The 20,929-nt window shown below is 46.3% G+C and overlaps 1 protein-coding gene across 3 annotated transcripts in view; it reads left to right on the forward strand.

Moving 5' to 3' along the window:
* Window positions 1-20,929, forward strand: part of SLC25A22 (solute carrier family 25 member 22) — a 233,242-nt gene that overhangs the window by 102,508 nt on the left and 109,805 nt on the right. For all 3 annotated transcript variants that reach the window (XM_029582910.1, XM_029582914.1, XM_029582913.1), the window contains exon 4: window positions 3,980-4,035. In XM_029582910.1, the coding sequence (XP_029438770.1) occupies window positions 3,980-4,035 (56 nt within the window). The remainder of the gene's footprint in view (window positions 1-3,979; window positions 4,036-20,929) is intronic.

Consider the following 20,929-nt stretch of genomic DNA (forward strand, 5'->3'; position numbering starts at 1 on the left):
AGTAGATAGATCCTACTAACACCCAGGGATAAGTAGTGGCTTTTCCCAAGTCTATCTGGTTAATAACAGTTTTTGGATTTCTCCTCCAAAAACCTGCTCAGTCCTTCATGGACCTTGGTCTAACTGACCATGGCATTTTTATGTTCTTATGAGGAAAAGGGAAATCAAGGATGAGATCTCAGGGATGGGGAGAGGAGGAGAGGGTAAGAGGACCAGGGAGAGAGAAAGAAGGAAAGAAGATCAGAAATGGGATGAGGAGAGGGTGAGAGGATTGGGGATTGAGGGGAGGAAGGAGAGGGACAGGGAGAGATGACCGAGACTGGGGGCTATGGGAGATGGGGAAAATCAGAAATTTGGGATGGGAAAAGGAGGGAGATTCTTGGATTGAGGAAGGAGAGAAGAGGGAGTAGGAGAGTTTGGGAAGTGGGGTGTGGGTTCCAGGATCTGGGGAGACAGGAGAGGTAGGAAGGAGGGGAGGTTCCAAGATCTGGGGGATAGAATCAGAGATCCGTGGAGAGAGGATCTGAATTGCACCCAGGGGGAAGGAGGCACAGGTCCCTACCATGCTTCTGTCCTACTGCCCTTTGCACCCCCTCTCCAGCCTCTCAGCCGATCTGGCATAAACGCACACATACCCCCACCACCAACCCCTTCTGTTTCATGCACACAAACTGCTCCCTTCCCTCGTTCACTTCACATCCCCAGCTGATCCCCTCTCATTTCATTTCATTTATTATTTATATATCATTTTCCCAGGAGCAGATCTGCCCAAGATGGTGTACAACAATTAATTAATAAAATTAAAACCAACAACAATAAAATAAATTTTAAAAACCCGCATCCCATCCCCTCAATCCAGCAACCACAACGTCCATCATACACTGCCATAATTGCCCCAATCCGCCTCAGCTCTTGATACAGCATCTGAGTTTCCCTCAGCAGACCACCCTGTCCACTGTCACACTAGCCAGCAGGGAACCACCATGTTTTAAGTTTCCTCTGAAAGCTTAATATGCAAAGGGACAGAGGTTCCGTAACCTCAAACCCTCAACTGAGAAAACCCTCTTTCCTGGCGTGTAGCAGATGGACTCAGGACCAATGGGTATAGTGTGTTCCTAATCCTAACCCTAATCCTAACCCTAATCCTAACCCTAACACTAACCCTACCCTAACCCTGAGCAGGAGCACACTATACCAACTGATCCTGAGTCCATCTGTCTACACTAAGGAAAACGAAATTATCAGGTAAAGTAATTTCTCCATTATGATAGGAAAGCGTTCTACCCTTGAGGGTACCTGTGATAAAGCCCTCTAAGCTGAATACCAAGCACATTTTGGATGGTTCCACTCCCAGGACCGGTGCAAGCATGGTTGGCATCCTAGGTGAACCTTAGGCCTTTAGAACATAAGAAACATAACAAGTTGCCATACTGAGTCAGACCAAGGGTCCATCAAGCCAGCATCCTGTTTCCAACAGTGGCCAATCCAGGCCATAAGAACCTGGCAAGTACCAAAAACCTAAGACTATTCCATGTAACCATTGCTAATGGCAGTGGCTATTCTCTAAGTCAACGTAATTAATAGCAGGTAATGGACTTCTCCAAGAACTTATCCAATCATTTTTTAAACCCAGCTACACTAACTGCACTAACCACATCCCCTGGCAAAAAATTCCAGAGTTTAATTCTGCGTTGAGTGAAAATCCTAGGTGAACCTTAGATCTTTCACCCTTCCTTTCCCAAGTTAACTGCCAGCGACAGTGACTCTAGCCCAGAACTCCCCCCCTTTGACGGTACTGGCTGAGACATTTTTATTCAGCAGTTTTATATTCTGCTATCTTCACATTGTTTGGCAGGGTTTTTGCCACCCCCAAAATCTTGGCGTGCTAGGCGACCATCTTGTTTGCTGGATGGAGGAACTGGCTCTGACCACTCCCATAACTTGTACAAATACTCTGGGCCTTCAGCTTTCATCACTTGAAATTTTAGTCATGATCTTAAATTTCACACCCTCTGGGACTGATGTAATAAGGCCCGCACTGAAACTGGCGCAACTTTTCTGCGCATACTTTTTTTTAGCGCATGCGGCAAAAGCAGGCACCTCTGTGGGATGTAATAAGGGCATGCAAATGAGATATGCAAAAAAAACGTGGAATACCTAATACGCACGCCAATAACCACATGAAATGTTGCAGGCTCAATTCCTAACTATTTCAAGTTAATACTATTCGAAAACAAATTGTTTCAGCTCCTACTGCTTTGGCCCTATTACTCCATTGCTGGCATTAATGTGTTTGTGTGTCCGTGCAGCCTTTTCCTCGCCGGGTGCTCGGGGCCGCTAGTCGTAGATTAGGTTCACCAAGAGAGAGCAAGGGCTGGGACAGACGGACCGGAAATCTCTGGGGACTGCAGACAAGCGCGACAACGCCCGGAGTCACAGCACTGGGACCAAAAGCCACCAAAACTGTAGGAGCGATCATGATCAGCAAGCCCTGGGTGCCTCCAGACAGGCTCTTTCACTAAACCCCTGTCCTGACCCAGGCACTAAAAAGGCCGCTTAAAAAAATCCACACTAACCTGCTCGTGCGGCCCCTGTGTGGCCCACTAATAGTAAGTACCTGCTTTACATGCCATTTGCTTGCACGCAGGCAAAACCTGCCACAAGTTTTTTGCACGAGTTTGTGCGCACGTTTTTTTCCACGCTGAATGCCTTATTACATACACATATAACATCAGCATGGGAAACCCGTGCAATTCTGAATGCAAAAACTCGTGAAAGGTTTACCGCAGCTTATTGCATTGGCCCCTCTGGTAGCCAGAGTAGTGAATAGCATAAGGGGGCAGCACTTTGTCTCTGTGAATACCCCAAGCTGCCATATTCTGTATTACGTGCAATTGTTGCACCCTTTCTCTGGAAGTCCCCAAAACAAGCTATTGCAATAATCTAACTAACAAAGAGCATACAAATGCCTGAAACACTCTTTGAAAAGCCAAAGCACAGAAATGGGTTGTAACTTCTGTACCTACAGGCAGTTTTGCACATTCTCCAGATCAAAACAACAACTAATGAAACCTCTAAATCCTTCACTTTAGATATACGCCCCATCTCTGCACCTTTAAAGCTAAAGAGTAGATTTTCAAAACTGGATGCACCAATTTATAACATGCGCACACCGGTGTGTGCATGTTATATAATCTGATGGCCGCGCGCATGTGTGGGCCGAATTAAAAAATCCGTGCACGTGTGGGCGGCCCGTGGCTCCTGCCCCACCCCTCCCCGCTCAGACCCCGCCCCTTTGGAGAGGCCCGGCACTTTGCAACATAACCCCGTTACGCTCATTCCCCGCTCTGACTTTTCCAGCTGATCCTAGCCAGATATTCAGCTGTTTTGAATATTGGCCTCCCTATGACTATCTACCAGCCACTCCTCAATCACCTGCATCCTTTTATTTACCTCTTTCAGGCTGCAAACCGAATTACATCCAGCTGGAACAATCAACCGGAGAGAAATCCTAACATTCCCCAGCCTCTATCCCACCCCTCCCCCAAGGATTCCCACTCAGCCCCTCTTAACTTCCTCAAAATGATCCCCTTTGCTGTGTCTGCTGCAGGTTTACCCCCTCCCATCCTGTTCCCTGCATGCTTCCTGGAAGGGAAAGCTCTTCTCTGCTGATTGAGATTCAGCCAGCCTAGTGTCCCCAGAGTTTTGTCTCCCTAGGCACAGGCCTAGTGTGTATTGACAAATCCAGACCTGATTCTGGTCATCTAGTGGCTACAATGTCTACTGCACTGCGTCGGGAAATCCTGTACAATATTTCCTATCAGGGGGAGGGCTTTACTGAAAACCTCGGGGGCTCTAGGACATTTGATGGGAAAATATTAATGAGCTTGTTTCCTCTTTGGAGGACTGAGCCTCTCCAAGCAGTAATCTGGCTTTCCATTTTGCACACCTTTTCATCTCTTTGTTTTGTTTCTTTTAGGTCTGATTGCCTCATTAAGACCATCCGATCAGAAGGTTACTTTGGCATGTACAGAGGTAAGGCTGCACTGCAGACTCTAGGGCCTGGGATCTGGGTGTGGACATGGAGAGCGGGAAGAGTCGTAGCCTAGTGGTCAGAGCAATGGGCCCTGGACCAGGGAAGCCAGGGTTCAGTTCCCACTCAGGGAATGCTAAAGGCAAATTACCTCTCTCTCCAACAGAAGGGGCTGAGTATTTGGCAGTGGTTAGATGCTCAGGTAAGGGTCAGGAGCTCTTGAGCAGAAGCCTCTGTCAAGTGGAAAAACTCGCTCGGATTTCAGCTCGTTCTAGGAATAGAAAGGATTTAATTTGATCAAGTCCCTTTCATATAAATCATAATACAGAGGGCTTCTCAGACATACTCAGTCCAGCCATGGGACACCATTCTCATCTGTGTCCTTGCTGAAGAATGTAAAACAGTGTAGAAGCAAGATACAGATGCACGGAGAGTCAGACTCACTAAAGGAAGTCTCACCCCCCCTCCCAACACACACAGCACCCCTCTGGACATTTTATTCTGCTATCTTCACATTGTGAATCAAGCTTTAAAGAACGTTGGACACTACCTCTGCCAGCATCCTTTAGTGGAAATGTTTCTCCCGGTAGTTAGAAGCCCTGAAGTGGATATGAAAGAACTATAGTGAAAGAGGCTTTGTCTCTCGTTATGGTACATCAGAGTCGGAGTATTTTTTTGTCAAATGAAAGTGGATAAATTGGAACATTGTTTGATTATATAATAGGGCCCCTATTGAAGTCTGCCAACATGTTTATAAAGCATCACTACAGTCTGAATTAACTTGAGTTTGCTTTGGAAGGAAATGTGGAAGATCGGACAGCCTCAGCGTGCATGCAGTTAGTCTCCTGGAAGCCCTGTGTGCACAGCAGTCTGCAGACAGGTTCATGGGGGGTCTGGCTTTGTCTGCAAATAGTACTGTGACTTGTTTTTGTAACTTACATTTTTATTGGAAAGCGTTTTAAGATAGTTGATAGCACCTGAGCAGACCACTCATGTTTTCATACATTCTTCCGATAGAAAAACGCAACAATAAAAATGACAATTAGGCAACCAAAAGCCCCCGAACTGTGACATGTTGAACTAGAAGAACGAAGCGTTCAGGCCTCCTGCTGTGTTGGGATACAGGTGTGCAGGGCTGGAGCTCTGAACACTGCAGAGGGCCCTGCTAGGGGCAGGAAGTACCCAAGGGTCCAGTCCTGGGCCAGCGGGGGACTATTAGGCACTCCTACATTGTCAAAAGGGAGATGGTGGAGGGAGAAGGAAAAATAGGCGTAAAATCCCCCCACCCAAAACACATTTCCCATAAAAGGCTCCAGTTTCTGAGTCTCTTAACGCTGTTCAGTCATGTCTGGCAGCGGCATGGTTTCTTGTTTTTAGAAAAGAATGATATTACATGCATTAAAGTGCATTTATGGGTCACTGCCTTTCTTGGAGGCCTGTTTGATGGATTTTCCCATCCCTTCCGTTCACTGCCGGGTTTTACCACGGTCCCCCTAAGCTCTGCTTAAGTAAAGTATTTTCCATTTATGTAGAGTGCCGAACAGCCAGAAGAAGGATGACAGTGTATGGATCCCTGCCCATGCAAATGTTGCATGCAGAGCTGGGTCACTATCACTCCCTTTCTCCTGACTCCTGCTGCTAACTGCTCTTCTTAAAGTGGCTCTCTGGAGAAGGGGGGGGGGGGGGCAGGCTACATCTCGTAGTTACTATGGAAACAGGGATGCAGTGCTTTGGGAGCTGGTGGAAGAAGCTGATTGGCTGTTGGGGAGCAGCCATTCTCTTCCCCCTGGCTGATGATGGAGCAGGAGAGATGGGAAGATGCTGCTTCCTGGTTTCGGATTGGCTGCTTACATTTACTGTCTCCATGGCGATTGCCTTGTTGCTTTTGGCACACAGTGTCCCCAGGAGGGAAGAGGAGTGTGTGGCAAGGTTTTAAAAAACACATAGGAAACCTGGCCAAGATATCTTGCTCTCTTTAATGTTACAATTTTGGAACATTAAGGAAAGCAGCCTGGAACGATGGGCAGGATTTAGGAATAAGGATGGAAGTATAGGAAAGTAATCTGGGTCACGGTAGACTTGGGAAAGCCATCATTTATCCCTGGGAATGAAACAGATCAAATCTTTGGGATTTGCCAGGTACAGATTGGCTCCTTCAGAGACAGGATGCTGGGCGCAATGGACAATGGACAATGGACAATGGTCTGACTCAGGATGGCATTTCTTATGTTCCTCATCCTCTTGGTCCCTGTCACTGGTCCTGCATCCCTCTCTCTATCATGGTCACTGGCCCTGTATCCCTTCTTTAACCTCTCAGTCTCTGCACTGGTCCTGTTTCCCTCCATCCCTACCACTGGTTGCATTTCCATCTCTGTCACTGCCCTGTCTCCCTTCCTCAGTCTCTCAGTTCCTGACCAATCCTGCATCTCTCTCAATCTCAGTTACTAGTTCTGTTTTCCTCTTTCTCTCCATCCCTACCACTGGTCATGTTTCCATTCCTACCATGGCCCTGTCTCCCTTTCTGAGCCTCTCAGTCCCTGTCATTGGCCCTGTCTCCCTTTCTTAGCCTCTCAGTCCCTGTCATTGGCCCTGTCTCCCTTCATTAGACACTTAGTCTTTGTCACTGGCCCTGTATCCCTTTCTCGGCCTCACTGGCCCTGTCTGCATTCCTTAGCCTCTCAGTCCCTGTCACTGGCCCTGTCTGCATTCCAAAGCCTCTCAGTCCCTGTCACTGGCCCTGTCTGCATTCCTTAGCCTCTCAATCCCTGTCACTGGCCCTGTCTGCATTCCTTAGCCTCTCAATCCCTGTCACTGGCCCTGTCTGCATTCCAAAGCCTCTCAATCCCTGTCACTGGCCCTGTCTGCATTCCTTAGCCTCTCTATCCCTGTCACTGGCCCTGTCTGCATTCCTTAGCCTCTCTATCCTTGTCACTGGCCCTGTCTGCATTCCAAAGCCTCTCAATCCCTGTCACTGGCCCTGTCTGCATTCCAAAGCCTCTCAATCCCTGTCACTGGCCCTGTCTGCATTCCTTAGCCTCTCAATCCCTGTCACTGGCCCTGTCTGCATTCCAAAGCCTCTCAATCCCTGTCACTGGCCCTGTCTGCATTCCAAAGCCTCTCAATCCCTGTCACTGGCCCTGTCTGCATTCCAAAGCCTCTCTATCCCTGTCACTGGCCCTGTCTGCATTCCTTAGCCTCTCAATCCCTGTCACTGGCCCTGTCTGCATTCCTTAGCCTCTCAATCCCTGTCACTGGCCATGTCTGCATTCCTTAGCCTCTCAATCCCTGTCACTGGCCCTGTCTGCATTCCTTAGCCTCTCAATCCCTGTCACTGACCCTGTCTGCATTCCTTAGCCTCTCAATCCCTGTAACTGGCCCTGTCTGCATTCCTTAGCCTCTCAATCCCTGTCACTGGCCCTGTCTGCATTCCTTAGCCTCTCAATCCCTGTCACTGGCCCTGTCTGCATTCCTTAGCCTCTCAATCCCTGTCACTGGCCCTGTCTGCATTCCAAAGCCTCTCAGTCCCTGTCACTGGCCCTGTCTGCATTCCAAAGCCTCTCAGTCCCTGTCACTGACCCTGTCTGCATTCCTTAGCCTCTCAGTCCCTGTCACTGGCCCTGTCTGCATTCCTTAGCCTCTCAATCCCTGTCATTGGCCCTGTCTGCATTCCTTAGCCTCTCAATCCCTGTCACTGACCCTGTCTGCATTCCTTAGCCTCTCAGTCCCTGTCACTGGCCCTGTCTGCATTCCTTAGCCTCTCAGTCCCTGTCATTGGCCCTGTCTCCCTTTCTTAGCCTCTCAGTCCCTGTCATTGGCCCTATCTCCCTTCATTAGACACTTAGTCTTTGTCACTGGCCCTGTATCCCTTTCTCAGCCTCACTGGCCCTGTCTGCATTCCAAAGCCTCTCAGTCCCTGTCACTGGCCCTGTCTGCATTCCAAAGCCTCTCAGTCCCTGTCACTGGCCCTGTCTGCATTCCAAAGCCTCTCAATCCCTGTCACTGGCCCTGTCTGCATTCCTTAGCCTCTCAATCCCTGTCACTGGCCCTCTCTGCATTCCTTAGCCTCTCAATCCCTGTCACTGGCCCTGTCTGCATTCCAAAGCCTCTCTATCCCTGTCACTGGCCATGTCTGCATTCCTTAGCCTCTCAATCCCTGTCACTGGCCCTGTCTGCATTCCTTAGCCTCTCAATCCCTGTCACTGGCCCTGTCTGCATTCCTTAGCCTCTCAATCCCTGTCACTGGCCCTGTCTGCATTCCAAAGCCTCTCAATCCCTGTCACTGGCCCTGTCTGCATTCCTTAGCCTCTCAATCCCTGTCACTGGCCCTGTCTGCATTCCTTAGCCTCTCAGTCCCTGTCACTGGCCCTGTCTGCATTCCTTAGCCTCTCAGTCCCTGTCACTGGCCCTGTCTGCATTCCTTAGCCTCTCAGTCCCTATCACTGGCCCTGTCTGCATTCCTTAGCCTCTCAGTCCCTGTTACTGGCCCTGTCTGCATTCCTTAGCATCTCTATCCCTGTCACTGGCCCTGTCTGCATTCCTTGGCCTCTCAGTCCCTGTCACTGGCCATATCTCCCTTCCTTGGCCTCTCAGTCCCTGTCACTAGCCCTGTCTTCCTTCCTTAGGCTCTCAGTCCCTGTCACTGGCCCTGTCTCCCTTTCTTAGCCTCTCAGCCCCTGTCTCTGGCCCTGTCTCACTTCCTTAGCCTCTCAGTCCCTGTCACTGGCCCTGTCTTCCTTCCTTAGCCTCTCAGTCCTTGTCACTGGCCCTGTCTCCCTTTCTTAGCCTCTCAGCCCCTGTCACTGGCCCTGTCCCCCTTCCTTAGCCTGTCAGGCCCTGTCATTCACCCTGTATTCGTTTCTTAGCCTCTCAGCCCCTGTCATTGGCACTGTCTCCCTTCCTTAGCCCCAGTCTTTGTCACTGGCCCTGTCTCCCTTCATTAGCCTGTCAGGCCCTGTCGTTCACCCTGTCTCCCTTCCTTAGGCTTTCAGTCCCTGTCACTGGCCCTGTAGCCCTTCCTGGGCCTGTCAATCCCTGTCACTGGCCATGTCTCCCTTCCTTGGCCTCTCAATCTCTGTCACTAGCTCTGTCTCCCTTCCTGAGCCTCTCAGTCCCTATCCCTGGCCCTGTATCTCTTTCTTGGCCTCTCAGCCCCTGTCACGGACCCTGTATCCCTTTCTTGGCCTCTCAGCCCATGTCACTGGCCTATTGCCCAGTCCAGACCATTGCTTGCTTGCTCTGACCTCTGAGCAGTAGGTTCCTGCCAAGGCCTGTCATTTCGCCTGAATTCATTGGCACTGAGAAATGTCCCTGCTGGCACTTCTGTATGTGTTGCAAACTCAGGGTTGCCTCATTTCCCACGTTACCTGCCAAGCTGTCTTTGATTGCTGTTATCTCCAGCACTGTCCCCTCTCAGAATTGGACAGCATAGACTATTTCAAATTATTTCATTTTATCTTTCCTTGTGCCTGTTTTTGCTTTAAAAGCCATTAAGTTACTGTACAGACTTGGACAGTTCTGTTCATTAATCATAGTAACCGTACATTGGGGTAGGGGAAGCATCACACAGTATGTAACCCCTGTTAAGGCAGTTCCAGAGACCGTATCTCACACTTATATTTAAGATCCACCTTCAGAATTGTCAGTCTTCAGCGGAAATACCTCCCAATATTGTGGTGGACAAGCTTGTAATGATATAACATAGTGAACTCACCCATGAGGGTGATCTGAATTAGGCTTGGATTTCATGAAGACATCCACTTCAGCAATTTGCCTAGGAACATAAGGAAAAATGGCAGCATAGTAATATCCAGCCATTTCAGGATCTAATATTTATTTATTTATTTATTTATTTTTAATTTTTATACACCGATGTTCCTGTAAAGAATACATATCGCACCGGTTTACAAGGAACTGAACAGTCGCCTCCAGGGCGGAAATACATTAAAACAGTCGCCTCAAGGCAGAATACATTAACACAAGTATACAGGAAAACTATTAAAAGAGAACTTTCATAAACTCAATTAAATGTAACTGTGAACCATAAATCAGGAACCATAAATCAGGAACATATGTACAGAGGTAGGTATATCGTCTGTCGCTTCACCAGATTTTAGCTCTCAGGGAAAGCTTGAGTGAATAGCCAAGTCTTTGAGCTTCTTTTGAATGTCGGAAGGCATGGTTCTTGGCGGAGGTTCCGGTGGGAGCAGGTTCCAAAGATGGGGACCTGCAGTGGACAGAGCTCGTTTCCTCAATGAGGTTTTTGTTGGCTGGGTGTGAAGCATGTTCTGGTATGCACTTCTGATCGGTCTATTGGAGACGTGTTGCTGTAGTTGGAAGGATAGGTTGAGGGGGGAGATGTTGTAAAGAACCTTGTGAATCATCATGAGGGATTTAAATTGTATCCTAAATTTTATGGGCAGCCAGTGAAGATTTTGGAGGATAGGGGTGATGTGATCCCATTTTTTGGTGTTAGTGAGAATTCTGGCTGTCGCGTTCTGGACCATCTGAAGTGGTTTGATGGTGTTGGCTGGCAGGCCCAGGAGGAGTGAGTTGCAATAGTCCAGTTAGGGAGGATGATAGATTGTAGTACCAAGCGGAAGTCTTGGAAGTGTAGAAGAGGTTTTAATTTTTTTAAGACTTGCAATTTGAAGAAGCAGTCTTTGGTAGTATTGTTTATGAACTTGGTGAAGTTGAGTTGGTTGTCCAGAAGTACACCAAGATCTCTTACTTGTGGTGTGTGGTCGATTGATGTGAAGGAGAGTTGGGTGGAACTAGTGGGTTGAATAGAGAGCACTTGTCTGGAGCTATTATGAGGATTTCAGTTTTGCTAGTATTTAGCACGAGGTTGAGGCTTGTTAGCATGTTTTTGATTTCCGAAAGGCAGCTGTTCCAGTAAGACCACGTTTTGTGGAGGGATTCCATTATCGGGATGAGGATCTGAATGTCATCCGCGTAAAGGAAGTGTGTTAGCTTGAGTTGGATAGTAGATGGCAGAGTGGAAGGAGATAAATATTGAATAGTGTTGGTGAAAGGGATGATCCTTGAGGTACCCCCAGCTTTGATCTGATAGGGAGTGATTCTTTGTTGTTAATCCTGACCTTGTATTGTCTGTAATATTCCAGGGAAATATGGTTGACCAGGAGGAGGAGTGACGTCATCCCACCTTAATGGTCGCTTGAAGCGTTAGCTCCTCTACCACCCAGCTCAATCTGTATCATAGCGGTATCATCGGGGCATATTTTTTTCTGCTGGACACATCTAGAGGCGAGCTTTTGTTAGTGCCATGGCTAATCGAAAGAAATCTGTAGATTTAAAAACATTCTCCTACGAGCCGGGCGGCTCCCGTTTTGCGGCCCTCAGTGCTGTGGCGGACTCGGGCGATATCATCATGGCGGACGGCGCCACGAGGGAAGAGGAAACCGGAGCGGGAGATCGCGCTGCTGAGAGTGAGGCCGGTAGGTCTGGTCCGGTAACGGAGCCCACGAAAGAGGACTTTAGATTATGGTTCCAGGAAATACAGCGGGACATAAAATCTATTAAATCAGATATGCAGGATGCCTTAACGGAGTTTCGCTCTGAAATGGGTGACTTAGGCCGGAGGGTCGAAGATGTTGAAAATTTACTGGAGGGTCAAGCTATAGAGGTCTCGCGGGCACGTACGGAGCTGACGGATTTACAAGCCGCCAAAGAGGAGATATTTTTGAAATTGGAAGATCTAGAAAATAGATCTCGGCGTGCGAATGTGCGTATTCGAGGCTTACCAGAAACTGAAAATTATAAAAACGTGGAGCAAGTGGTACAAAATATCTGCCGCGAAATTTTAAAAAATAGCACGGATCCTCGAGTATCTGCTCACAATGATATCTTGATAGATCGGGCGCATAGAGCACTGCGAGCCCCCATGGCGAATACTCCACGTGACATCATAGCCTGCCTGCACAATTACAGCTTGAAAGATGCCATCATGCAGGCGGCTAGAAAGCTAGATGCTTTTAAGTGGGATGGTCATTCTTTGGCTATTTACAATGATTTGGCGGCAGCAACGCTTCAGAAGAGAAGAGACATGCGGGCTGTAACTGCCCTTCTGCGTAAAGAAAACGTCCGTTATCGATGGATTTATCCGACGGGGCTGGCCTTCACCAAGGAGGGAACAACTCACTACATAAAGGCAAGACGGGAGGCAAAGGAGGGTCCTAGCTGGAGCGGGGTCTTGTGTTGGAAGATGGCGATTTGGACTGTCCTAAAGCCCCAGAGTCCGGGCGGCCTCGTTGGCAGCGCGTAGGGAAATCTGGAGCCAGACTGAGACGTAAATCAGCAGGCCGGGAAAATTCTGCAGAAGGCGTGGACTGAGCCCTGAGGAGTGCTGACAGTTTGGATGGGATTCTGGCTACTGAGCCATACCCAGCAGAGTCTTGAGCTGCGTATGGCGCTTTGACTGTGCTGGGGATTTTGGTATTTCAAATTGGTTGTCAGGAATGATGGTATATCTGGCCAGTTTGTTTTTGTTTTTGTTTTTCATACTGTTGATACCGTTAATATTTGTTCCTGTATTGTAAAGGTTAGCAGTGATGCTGGGTGGGGGGGGAGGGGAGGGGTGATTTCATTTCTTCCAGAGAGGGGGCCTGCCGATGCTTGCACGGCGGGAGCTTTATTGGGGGGGCAGGGCAGGGGTTCTGTAGGATGCTATTAAGGGAGGGGGGAGGGGGGATAGGTGGGAGGGGGCGGGACTTCAGGGGGAACATTCTCTTTCATTGGTGGGTTATGGTCATTGGTGGGATACTCATATGGCATGTATTTGATCGGGACTTGAGCAACACAATACACGATGGCGTAATTGGGGGGATCTATTGGTCTGGAGGGGAGAGGCCTTCTTTTAGATGATGGTATTAACGGTAGTCTCTATGAATGTGAAGGGCCTCAATCATCCTTTGAAACGCAGGAGCCTGTTTAAGGAGGCTGAGGCGCTTAAGGCCCATATCCTGTTTATACAGGAGACACATCTTCGGAAAAAGCACGAGTATTTGTTAGTATCTCCTAGGTACCCGCAAGTGTATTTAGCCGCTAGCACGCTGCAATCCAAATACACAGGGGTAGGGATTCTACTTTCTAGAGATCTTTTAGCTCAAGTTGAGTCGACATATAGGGACCCAGTGGGCAGATTTCTCATTGTATCTGTGCACATCCATCAGGTTTTATATATTTTAGTGACGGTTTACAATCCTAACACCTTACAGAGGGAGGTGCTAGCGAGGCTGGACGAGCAATTGATAAAATTCCCTGCAGGGAAATTGATCATCGGCGGGGATTTTAATCTGGTTTGTAACCCCAAACTGGATTGCTCACAGGGGGAGGGGCATTATTCCCGGGTGGATTTGGGTGTCTTACAGAAGTTTCTCCAGAAATGGCAAGTAGTGGATATATGGCGGGACCATAACCAGACGGGAAGGGACTTTTCCTATTACTCCAAGACACATGATAGTTATACTCGAATCGATTACTTGTTTATTGATAAGACCTTGGCTGGGATGACTGCAGTGGCGGATATTGGGAGCATTACATGGTCAGACCATGCCCCCCGTCCGGTGGACCTTTAAGGGAGCGGGAATTGAAATTGGTCGCCGGTTTTGGCGGCCCTAACGATTCTCTGCTTAAAGAGAAATCTGTAGAATTGGACATCAGACTGGCTATTACAGGACTATCTCCGTACGAACGATACGGGAGACGTTAAGCCGGTAGTACTTTGGGATTGCCTCAAAGCTGTATTAAGAGGCAAGTTTATTGCTTTGGCAACCCATAAGAAAAAAGAAAAAGGCAAGCAAAGACTGGACTTACAGACTAAGTTAGCGCAGACGGAACGGGAGCATAAACATACGCCGTCCAGGCGTCTTTTGAAAGAATTGGGTGATTTGAGACTACAGTTGCAACGATTAGAGTCTGCGGAGACGGTCCACCAACTAGATCTCTTAAAGCAGAAATACTATGAGCATGGTAATAGGGCTGGAAAGCTCTTGGCACATGCCTTAAAAGTCAGGATTGCACAATCTCAGATTACCAAGATTATGGCACCAGATGGGTCTATTGTTTTAGATGAGGCTGGAATTGGCACACAATTTAATAATTTTTTTGCTGATCTATATACACGAGAAGATTCCGCCACGGATGAAGATATTTCCAGATATCTTGAAGGGATTAAACTTCCATGCTTGGGGGAACCCTTGCGGGAAAGTATGAATCGCCCTACCTCATCAGTGGAGGGTATTGTCAGCTATCTCTGAGCTGAAATTAGGAAAGTCCCCTGGTATAGACGGGTATACGTCTTTATTTTATAAAAAATTCCAGGCGGACTTGGTTGTGCCACTGGCTGCTATGTTTAATAGCCTTAATCAGGGAGATCACCTATTGCCGGCTGCCAACGTGGCGGGGATAACCATCTTGCCAAAGCCTGGAAAGGATCCGATGCTTTGCAGCTCATATAGGCCCATTTCTCTCATTAACATCGATTTGAAATTGTTAGCAAAAATACTGGCCACTCGATTGAAAGGGGTCATAACCACTTTAGTACCAAATGACCAGGCTGGCTTTATGCCTCAGCGCATGGCTAGTGACAACATACGTAAGGTTGTCAATCTGATTCAGTATACTCACAGGCATCGGATTCCTTCTATCTTATTCGGGGTGGACGCAGAAAAGGCATTCGATCGGGTACATTGGCCTTTTCTTTTTCAAGTTTTGCAGAAGGTTGGCTTGGGAGGGGGGTTTTTACACTGGGTGCAGGAATTATACAGGCAACCGGCCGCGTGTATAAAGGTTAACGGATATTACTCCAATAATTTTGCGGTCCAAAGGGGGACCAGACAAGGATGCCCTCTGTCTCCGTTGTTATTTGCCCTGTATTTAGAACCATTAGCGGAGACGGTTCGGGTCAGTGAGGGTATAAGGGGGATACGGGTCAAAGATCATGAGTACAAGCTAGCATTATATGCTGATGATGTATTATTTACACTAGCAGAACCCGCTCAGTCTCTCCAGGGTTTGCTACCGGTACTGGAGGAATTCGGTGGGATGTCGGGATTTAAAGTAAACAAAGATAAATCCGAGATTCTGCCTCTCCTTTTGCCCCATACCCAGCTATTCTGTTTAAAACAGCAATTTCCTTTTAAGTGGGCGAAACATCTGTGAAGTATCTGGGAGTGCAGATTAGTAGTTCTTGTACTGATTTATTTGACCTGATTATCACCCCCAATCACAGAAAGTGATAGGCGATCTTCATAAATGGGATAGGCTACACCTCACCTGGCTGGGTAGGATCGCGGCCATTAAAATGACCTTTCTGCCTCGTTTGGCCTATATGTTTCAAACACTGCCATGTTTGGTTCCACCAAACTATTTGAGAGGGCTACAAGCTAAGGTTTTTTCTTTTATTTGGAAACAAAGGCCACCACGGGTTGCACGGGGAGTGCTGTACCAGTTTCGAGTAGATGGGGGACTGGGTGTGCCCAATCTGTTGAAATACTATGTGGCATCCCAGCTTAGGGCCATGGTTGATTTCCATAATTTACAACATGACGTCTTCGATGGTGATTGAGGATTTGTTTTGGGGAAGGAAGGTCGGCAAACCCGAACTGGCCGTTTTTGCCCCCTTGTCTGGCCACAACAGTGATCTTGTGGCAGAGGTGGAGGAAGGAATATCTAGTGGGGGACAGGCAGTACCTCTACTCCACCAGGATCAGGGGCTGTGTGGATTTCCCTGCGGGGACCGGAGGGAAAGTTTTTCAAATGTGGGCAAATAGGGGCTTGAGCACACTGGGACATTGGTGGTACGATCAAGGGATGAAATCTTTCGAGGATGTGGGAAGGGCACATCAGCTTCCCGCGCGGGATAAATTTGCATATATGCAGCTTCGCCATTTCTTATATTCTAAAGTAGTCCGAACAGATTTGTTAAAAGGGAAAACCCTTATTGAAGTGTATTGCGAAAAGGCACATATGATGTCAGGGGTCATCTCTAAGATCTATAATCTTCTTAATGGGGCTATAATCTCTAAGCCGAAGCATATTAAAGCGTGGGAGGCTGATTTCGGGACTCCCTTTACGGAACAAGAGTGGGATGAATGCTTTATAGCTAGTGCCCGCAGTTCTATTGCGGCGCAATTTAGTGGAAAACAGTTATAAAATGCTATTTCGCTGGTATATCACCCCGAGTAAATGAAAGAGTATGGGGTTGCGAGGTGATTCACTTTGTTGGAGAAATTGTGGTCAGGAGGGTACTTTCTACCACATGTGGTGGCTATGCCCTGTGATAAAAGCCCTATGGACATCCGTAGAGACTTGGCTGAAGACTCTACTGCAATTAGAAATTCAGCTCCACCCTAAAGAAATGTTGCTGAGTCTCTTGAATCAACAGGTGCCGAAAGTCCCAGGGTTATTTTATTAGAGCTGTCGCACTGGCGGTGAGGGGCGAAATAGCTAGGCACTGGAAGGCATCGTGTGCACCTTCTTTTTCTATGTCCTAAATCGCCTAAAGGGGATTTTCTCATATGGAATATTTGACGGCTCTGAGAAGGGACACTCTGGTTAGATACAATATAGCTGGAGCCGTTTTCACCAATGGGCGCAAACTCACAATACATAAATATGAAGCGGAATGGGGGAGGGGGGAATAAAAGGGTTAATATGTGAATATTGTATTTAACTGTATGTGCATTTTCGAGAATTTAGTATGCTGGTTGTTCCATATGTATGGCATGGTGGGTTGCTTTTACTGTATAATACGTGAAAAACATACTCATCATTATGTGGCTGTTCTAGTTGCCTTATGAGGCTGTTGTATAGGAACTCAACGTTGTACAGTTTATCTTGTTTTACCCTTTTAATAAACAGTAAATTACAAAAAAAAAAAATATGGTTGACCACAGGTATGACACTCTCTGGGCACTAGAAAAGGATCAGTATAGTCTTGGCATGGCTTGCACACCGAGCACGTCACAGGTATTCCATTTTCATATCTCAATTTTAATCTGCCAACCTAGGAAGGGTTTTGCATCTGGCACCACTTGATCATTAGCGCTCCTTACTTGAGCGAAACTCTCAGGTCTTCCATGTGACAAGTCAGCTGGAAATACAAGGGGAAACATTGCTTATATCCCTTCTTCAGCATCAGCCGCGCTTTGATCACACGCCATACCTGACATGCAGGTTAAAAACACAGAGATTCAGTCATGGTATCAGCTTCCTCCTCTCTTTCACTGAACTCCTCACTCCTCTCTGTATGTTTGAACAGCATTTGCTTGCTCAGTCTGTTTTTCCAATTGCATATCATTTATTTCTTGGTCCAGATTTGCTCTACTTTCCCTATGGTGATTTTGATGACTGGTTCCTTCCATAGGATCAACTGGATTCTCAAAGACAGTCACATTCGACTTCCCTCAGCCACATTCCTGGGTGTACAATGACTTGTGGTGCAGGAAAAATATATTGATAGCTAGATCTTTTAGGTATTACACTAGATGGTACCTGATCTCTAGGTAATACAGCAAGCAATAATTCTCTGTCAGTTTAAAAGAGAAGTGCCTCAGTGCTCACAGTTCACTCCTGGAATTGTAGACGAAAAGAACATAAGAAAATGCCATACTGGGTCAGACCAAGCGTCCATCAAGCCCAGCATCCTGTTTCCAACAGTGGCCAATCCAAGTCACGTAGTTTTGATATTGCAGTCCTTCTCAAAGGATTGCAAAACTGCTCAAAGCAATCTTAAACCACCTCTCTGACTCTTCGATAGCCAGTGAAAAAACCATTTGAAAAAGGAAATCTCCCCAGCATATGAGTGCCCACAATGGTCTGGCCATCCTCCCAATCTCCTGTGCCTGCTCCTTGTGTTATGCAGTTGTTATTATGCACTGCAGTCTGGCAATGACAATGAGGCTCAGTGTTGAAGGCTCCCAATAGTGGTCACTACAATGACCAGCTGTTTTAGAAGTACTTACGCACACACAACCGATCCCAAGCTTGGTATGGCGATTGACAACATAGCGATTAGCAACCCTATTATTAGGTATCGCACGGGTACTAATGTTGCTTTGATGATTCAATGCTGGAGGGATCTGTTCAATCACTAACAGTAGTGGCACTCTTTCACACACCGGCAAAAATGGAGATTGTGTTTCTTGTGGTTTTCAGGGATAATGGCAATGACGAAGCTTACATGAGCAACGGGATGATGTCATGCACTCCATGCAGTAGGCTTACGATTGGACAACAAAGCCAGCATTTCTTCCACATGCGCAGTCCAATTTCTTCTTGCGTCTGTTTGAGTGCTTTACTAATCCACTGTTCCCAGTGGCGGGAACGGTGGCCGTGTTAACTACACAGTTCATAGAAACGCAGTGGTTTGGGCACAAAATGTGGCAATTTTGATTAGAAACTGTCACAATCACATTTTCTTCACAAAATTCAGTAAAGGCAATGTGTAGGGAGATATCAGAAGTTTTACTGCTGTATACAGCAGAAGATGGATGCTGATTTCAGCCAAAATACAGAGATGATGGACTGGCCAGAATAGAAATATGTGACTGAATTATTTGCTTTGCTAGCACAGCTGTTTATCTAGGCCCTAAAGGAATGACAGCTTTTCTACGTAAACAAAGGTCTTGAGACAAACAGTCAGGGTTTATAAGGACAGTTCAGGCCTGCAGCAGAGCCCAAATCTGCCAGAAGATGAGAATAGCTAATCTAAGAAGACACACTTATCAGCTAGGTCGGCTTACAGCCAGTTCCATCTGAGAGGATGTCCATTAAAAATTAGCGGACCTCCCATGCTTGAGGGACAACCTCTTCAAAGAGAAGTTTTGAGAAAGAGTTTAGTGGTAGAATCCCTCTCCCTAGATCCAAAGTAACCTGCCCCATTGTAGTATCTGTACTATCTGAATAATCATCCATACTTTCACAGAGGGCAAGTTCTCGAGAAGCAGTTCTTCACTTTCTAGGTATGGCCATATGTTTTCTTACATAAGATATGCCATACTGGGTCAGACAAAGGATCTTATTTCCGACAGTGGCCAATCTAAGTCACAAGTACCTGGCAAGTACCCCAAAATTAATAGATTCCTTGCTACTATTGCTGACAACAAGCAGTAGCTATTCCCTATTGATTAATAGCAGTTTATGGACTTCTCCTCCAGGAACTTATCCAAACCTTTTTTAAGCCCAACTACACTAACTGCCTTAACCAAATTCTCTGGCAATGAATTCCAAAGCTTAAATATGTGTGAGATCAAAATAATTTTCTCCGATTTTAAATATGCTACTCGCTAACCCCAGTCCGTGTATTATCAGAAAGAGTAAATAACCAATTTCCATTTACCCGTTCAAATCCTTTCATGATTTGTAGACCTCTATTATATCCCTCCTCATCCTTCTCTTTTCTAAGCTGAACAGGCCTAAACTCTATAGCTTTTCCTCATACGGGAATCGTTCCATGTCCTGTATCATTTTGATCACTCTTCTCTGTAATTTCTCTAGTGCAACTTTTATCTTTTTTGAGATGCGGTGACCAGAATTCTACACAATATTCAAGGTGCGGTCTCACCATTGAGTGATACTGAGGCATTAGGACATCCTCTGTTTTATTTGCCATTCCCCTCCTAATAATTCTTAACATAATAATTATTAATTTGAAAGCCTTCAAAAAAGCCTTGAAGACCTAGCTTTTCAAACAGGTATATTAATAATGATAATGTTGGAATCTTTCCTATTGTCTATACAGTGAAAAGGATTCCTTTCTACTTAATCAGGCAGGATCACCTATTTTTAAATACCTTTTAAAGGTGTTGTTGAAATGGCTCAGGATAATTTTCCTGGAAATTAGATTTCGCAATTTCATTGGCCTATTGTGTATGTCAACTGAGTCCTGGTGTCGTGTCTCTTTTTCATGCGATACTATTTAGAGTATAATCTATATCCATCAAATGTTAAATTCAGATGCAGACCCATGCTTGTTTTACTCTGTTTTTATTTAATGTTTATTATTTTATATCAATTATATATGTTTCTTTTACTTGTAAACTGCATTGAACAACCCATGGAGGTAATGGTATAAAAATGTTTAAAAATAAATAAATAAATTCTGTTTGCTTTTTTAACCGCCACAGCACACTGAGCCGACAAGATCAATGTAATTTCAACTATGATGCCTAGATCTCTTTCCTTGGAGGTAGCTCCTAATATGGAACTAACATCGAGTAACTACAGCATGGGTTATTTTTCTCTATATGCATCACCTTGCACTTGTCCACATTAAATTTCATCTGCCATTTGGATGCCCAGTCTTCCAGTCTCGCAATGTCCTCCTGTAATTGATCATAATCCACTTGTGATTTAACTACTTTGAATTGCTCCATGGTGAGACTGCACCTTGAGTACTGTGTACAATTCTGGTCGCCGCATCTCAAAAAAAAATATAGTTATGATGGAGAAGGTTCAGAGAAGGGTATAAAGGGGATGGAACAATTCCCTTGTGAGGAAAGGCTAACGAGATTGCGCTTTATAGCTTGGAGAAGAGATGACTGAGGGGGGATATGATAGAGGTCTTTAAAATCATGAGAGGTCTAGAACGGTAAATGTGAATCTGTTATTTACTCTTTCGGACATTAAAAGAACTAGGGGGCACTCCATGAAGTTAGCAAGTAGCACATTTAAAATGAACTGAAGAAAATTCTTTTTCACTCAATGCACAATTAAGCTCTGGAATTTGTTGCCAGAAGATGTGGTTAGTGCAGTTAGTGTAGCTGGGTTTTAAACATAGAAACATAGAAACATAGAAATGACGGCAGAAGAAGACCAAATGGCCCATCTAGTCTGCCCAGCAAGCTTCACACATATTTTCTCTCATACTTATCTGTT

The sequence above is a fragment of the Rhinatrema bivittatum genome, chromosome 17 (assembly GCF_901001135.1).
Source record: "Rhinatrema bivittatum chromosome 17, aRhiBiv1.1, whole genome shotgun sequence".
In the NCBI taxonomy this organism is placed as follows: domain Eukaryota; kingdom Metazoa; phylum Chordata; class Amphibia; order Gymnophiona; family Rhinatrematidae; genus Rhinatrema; species Rhinatrema bivittatum.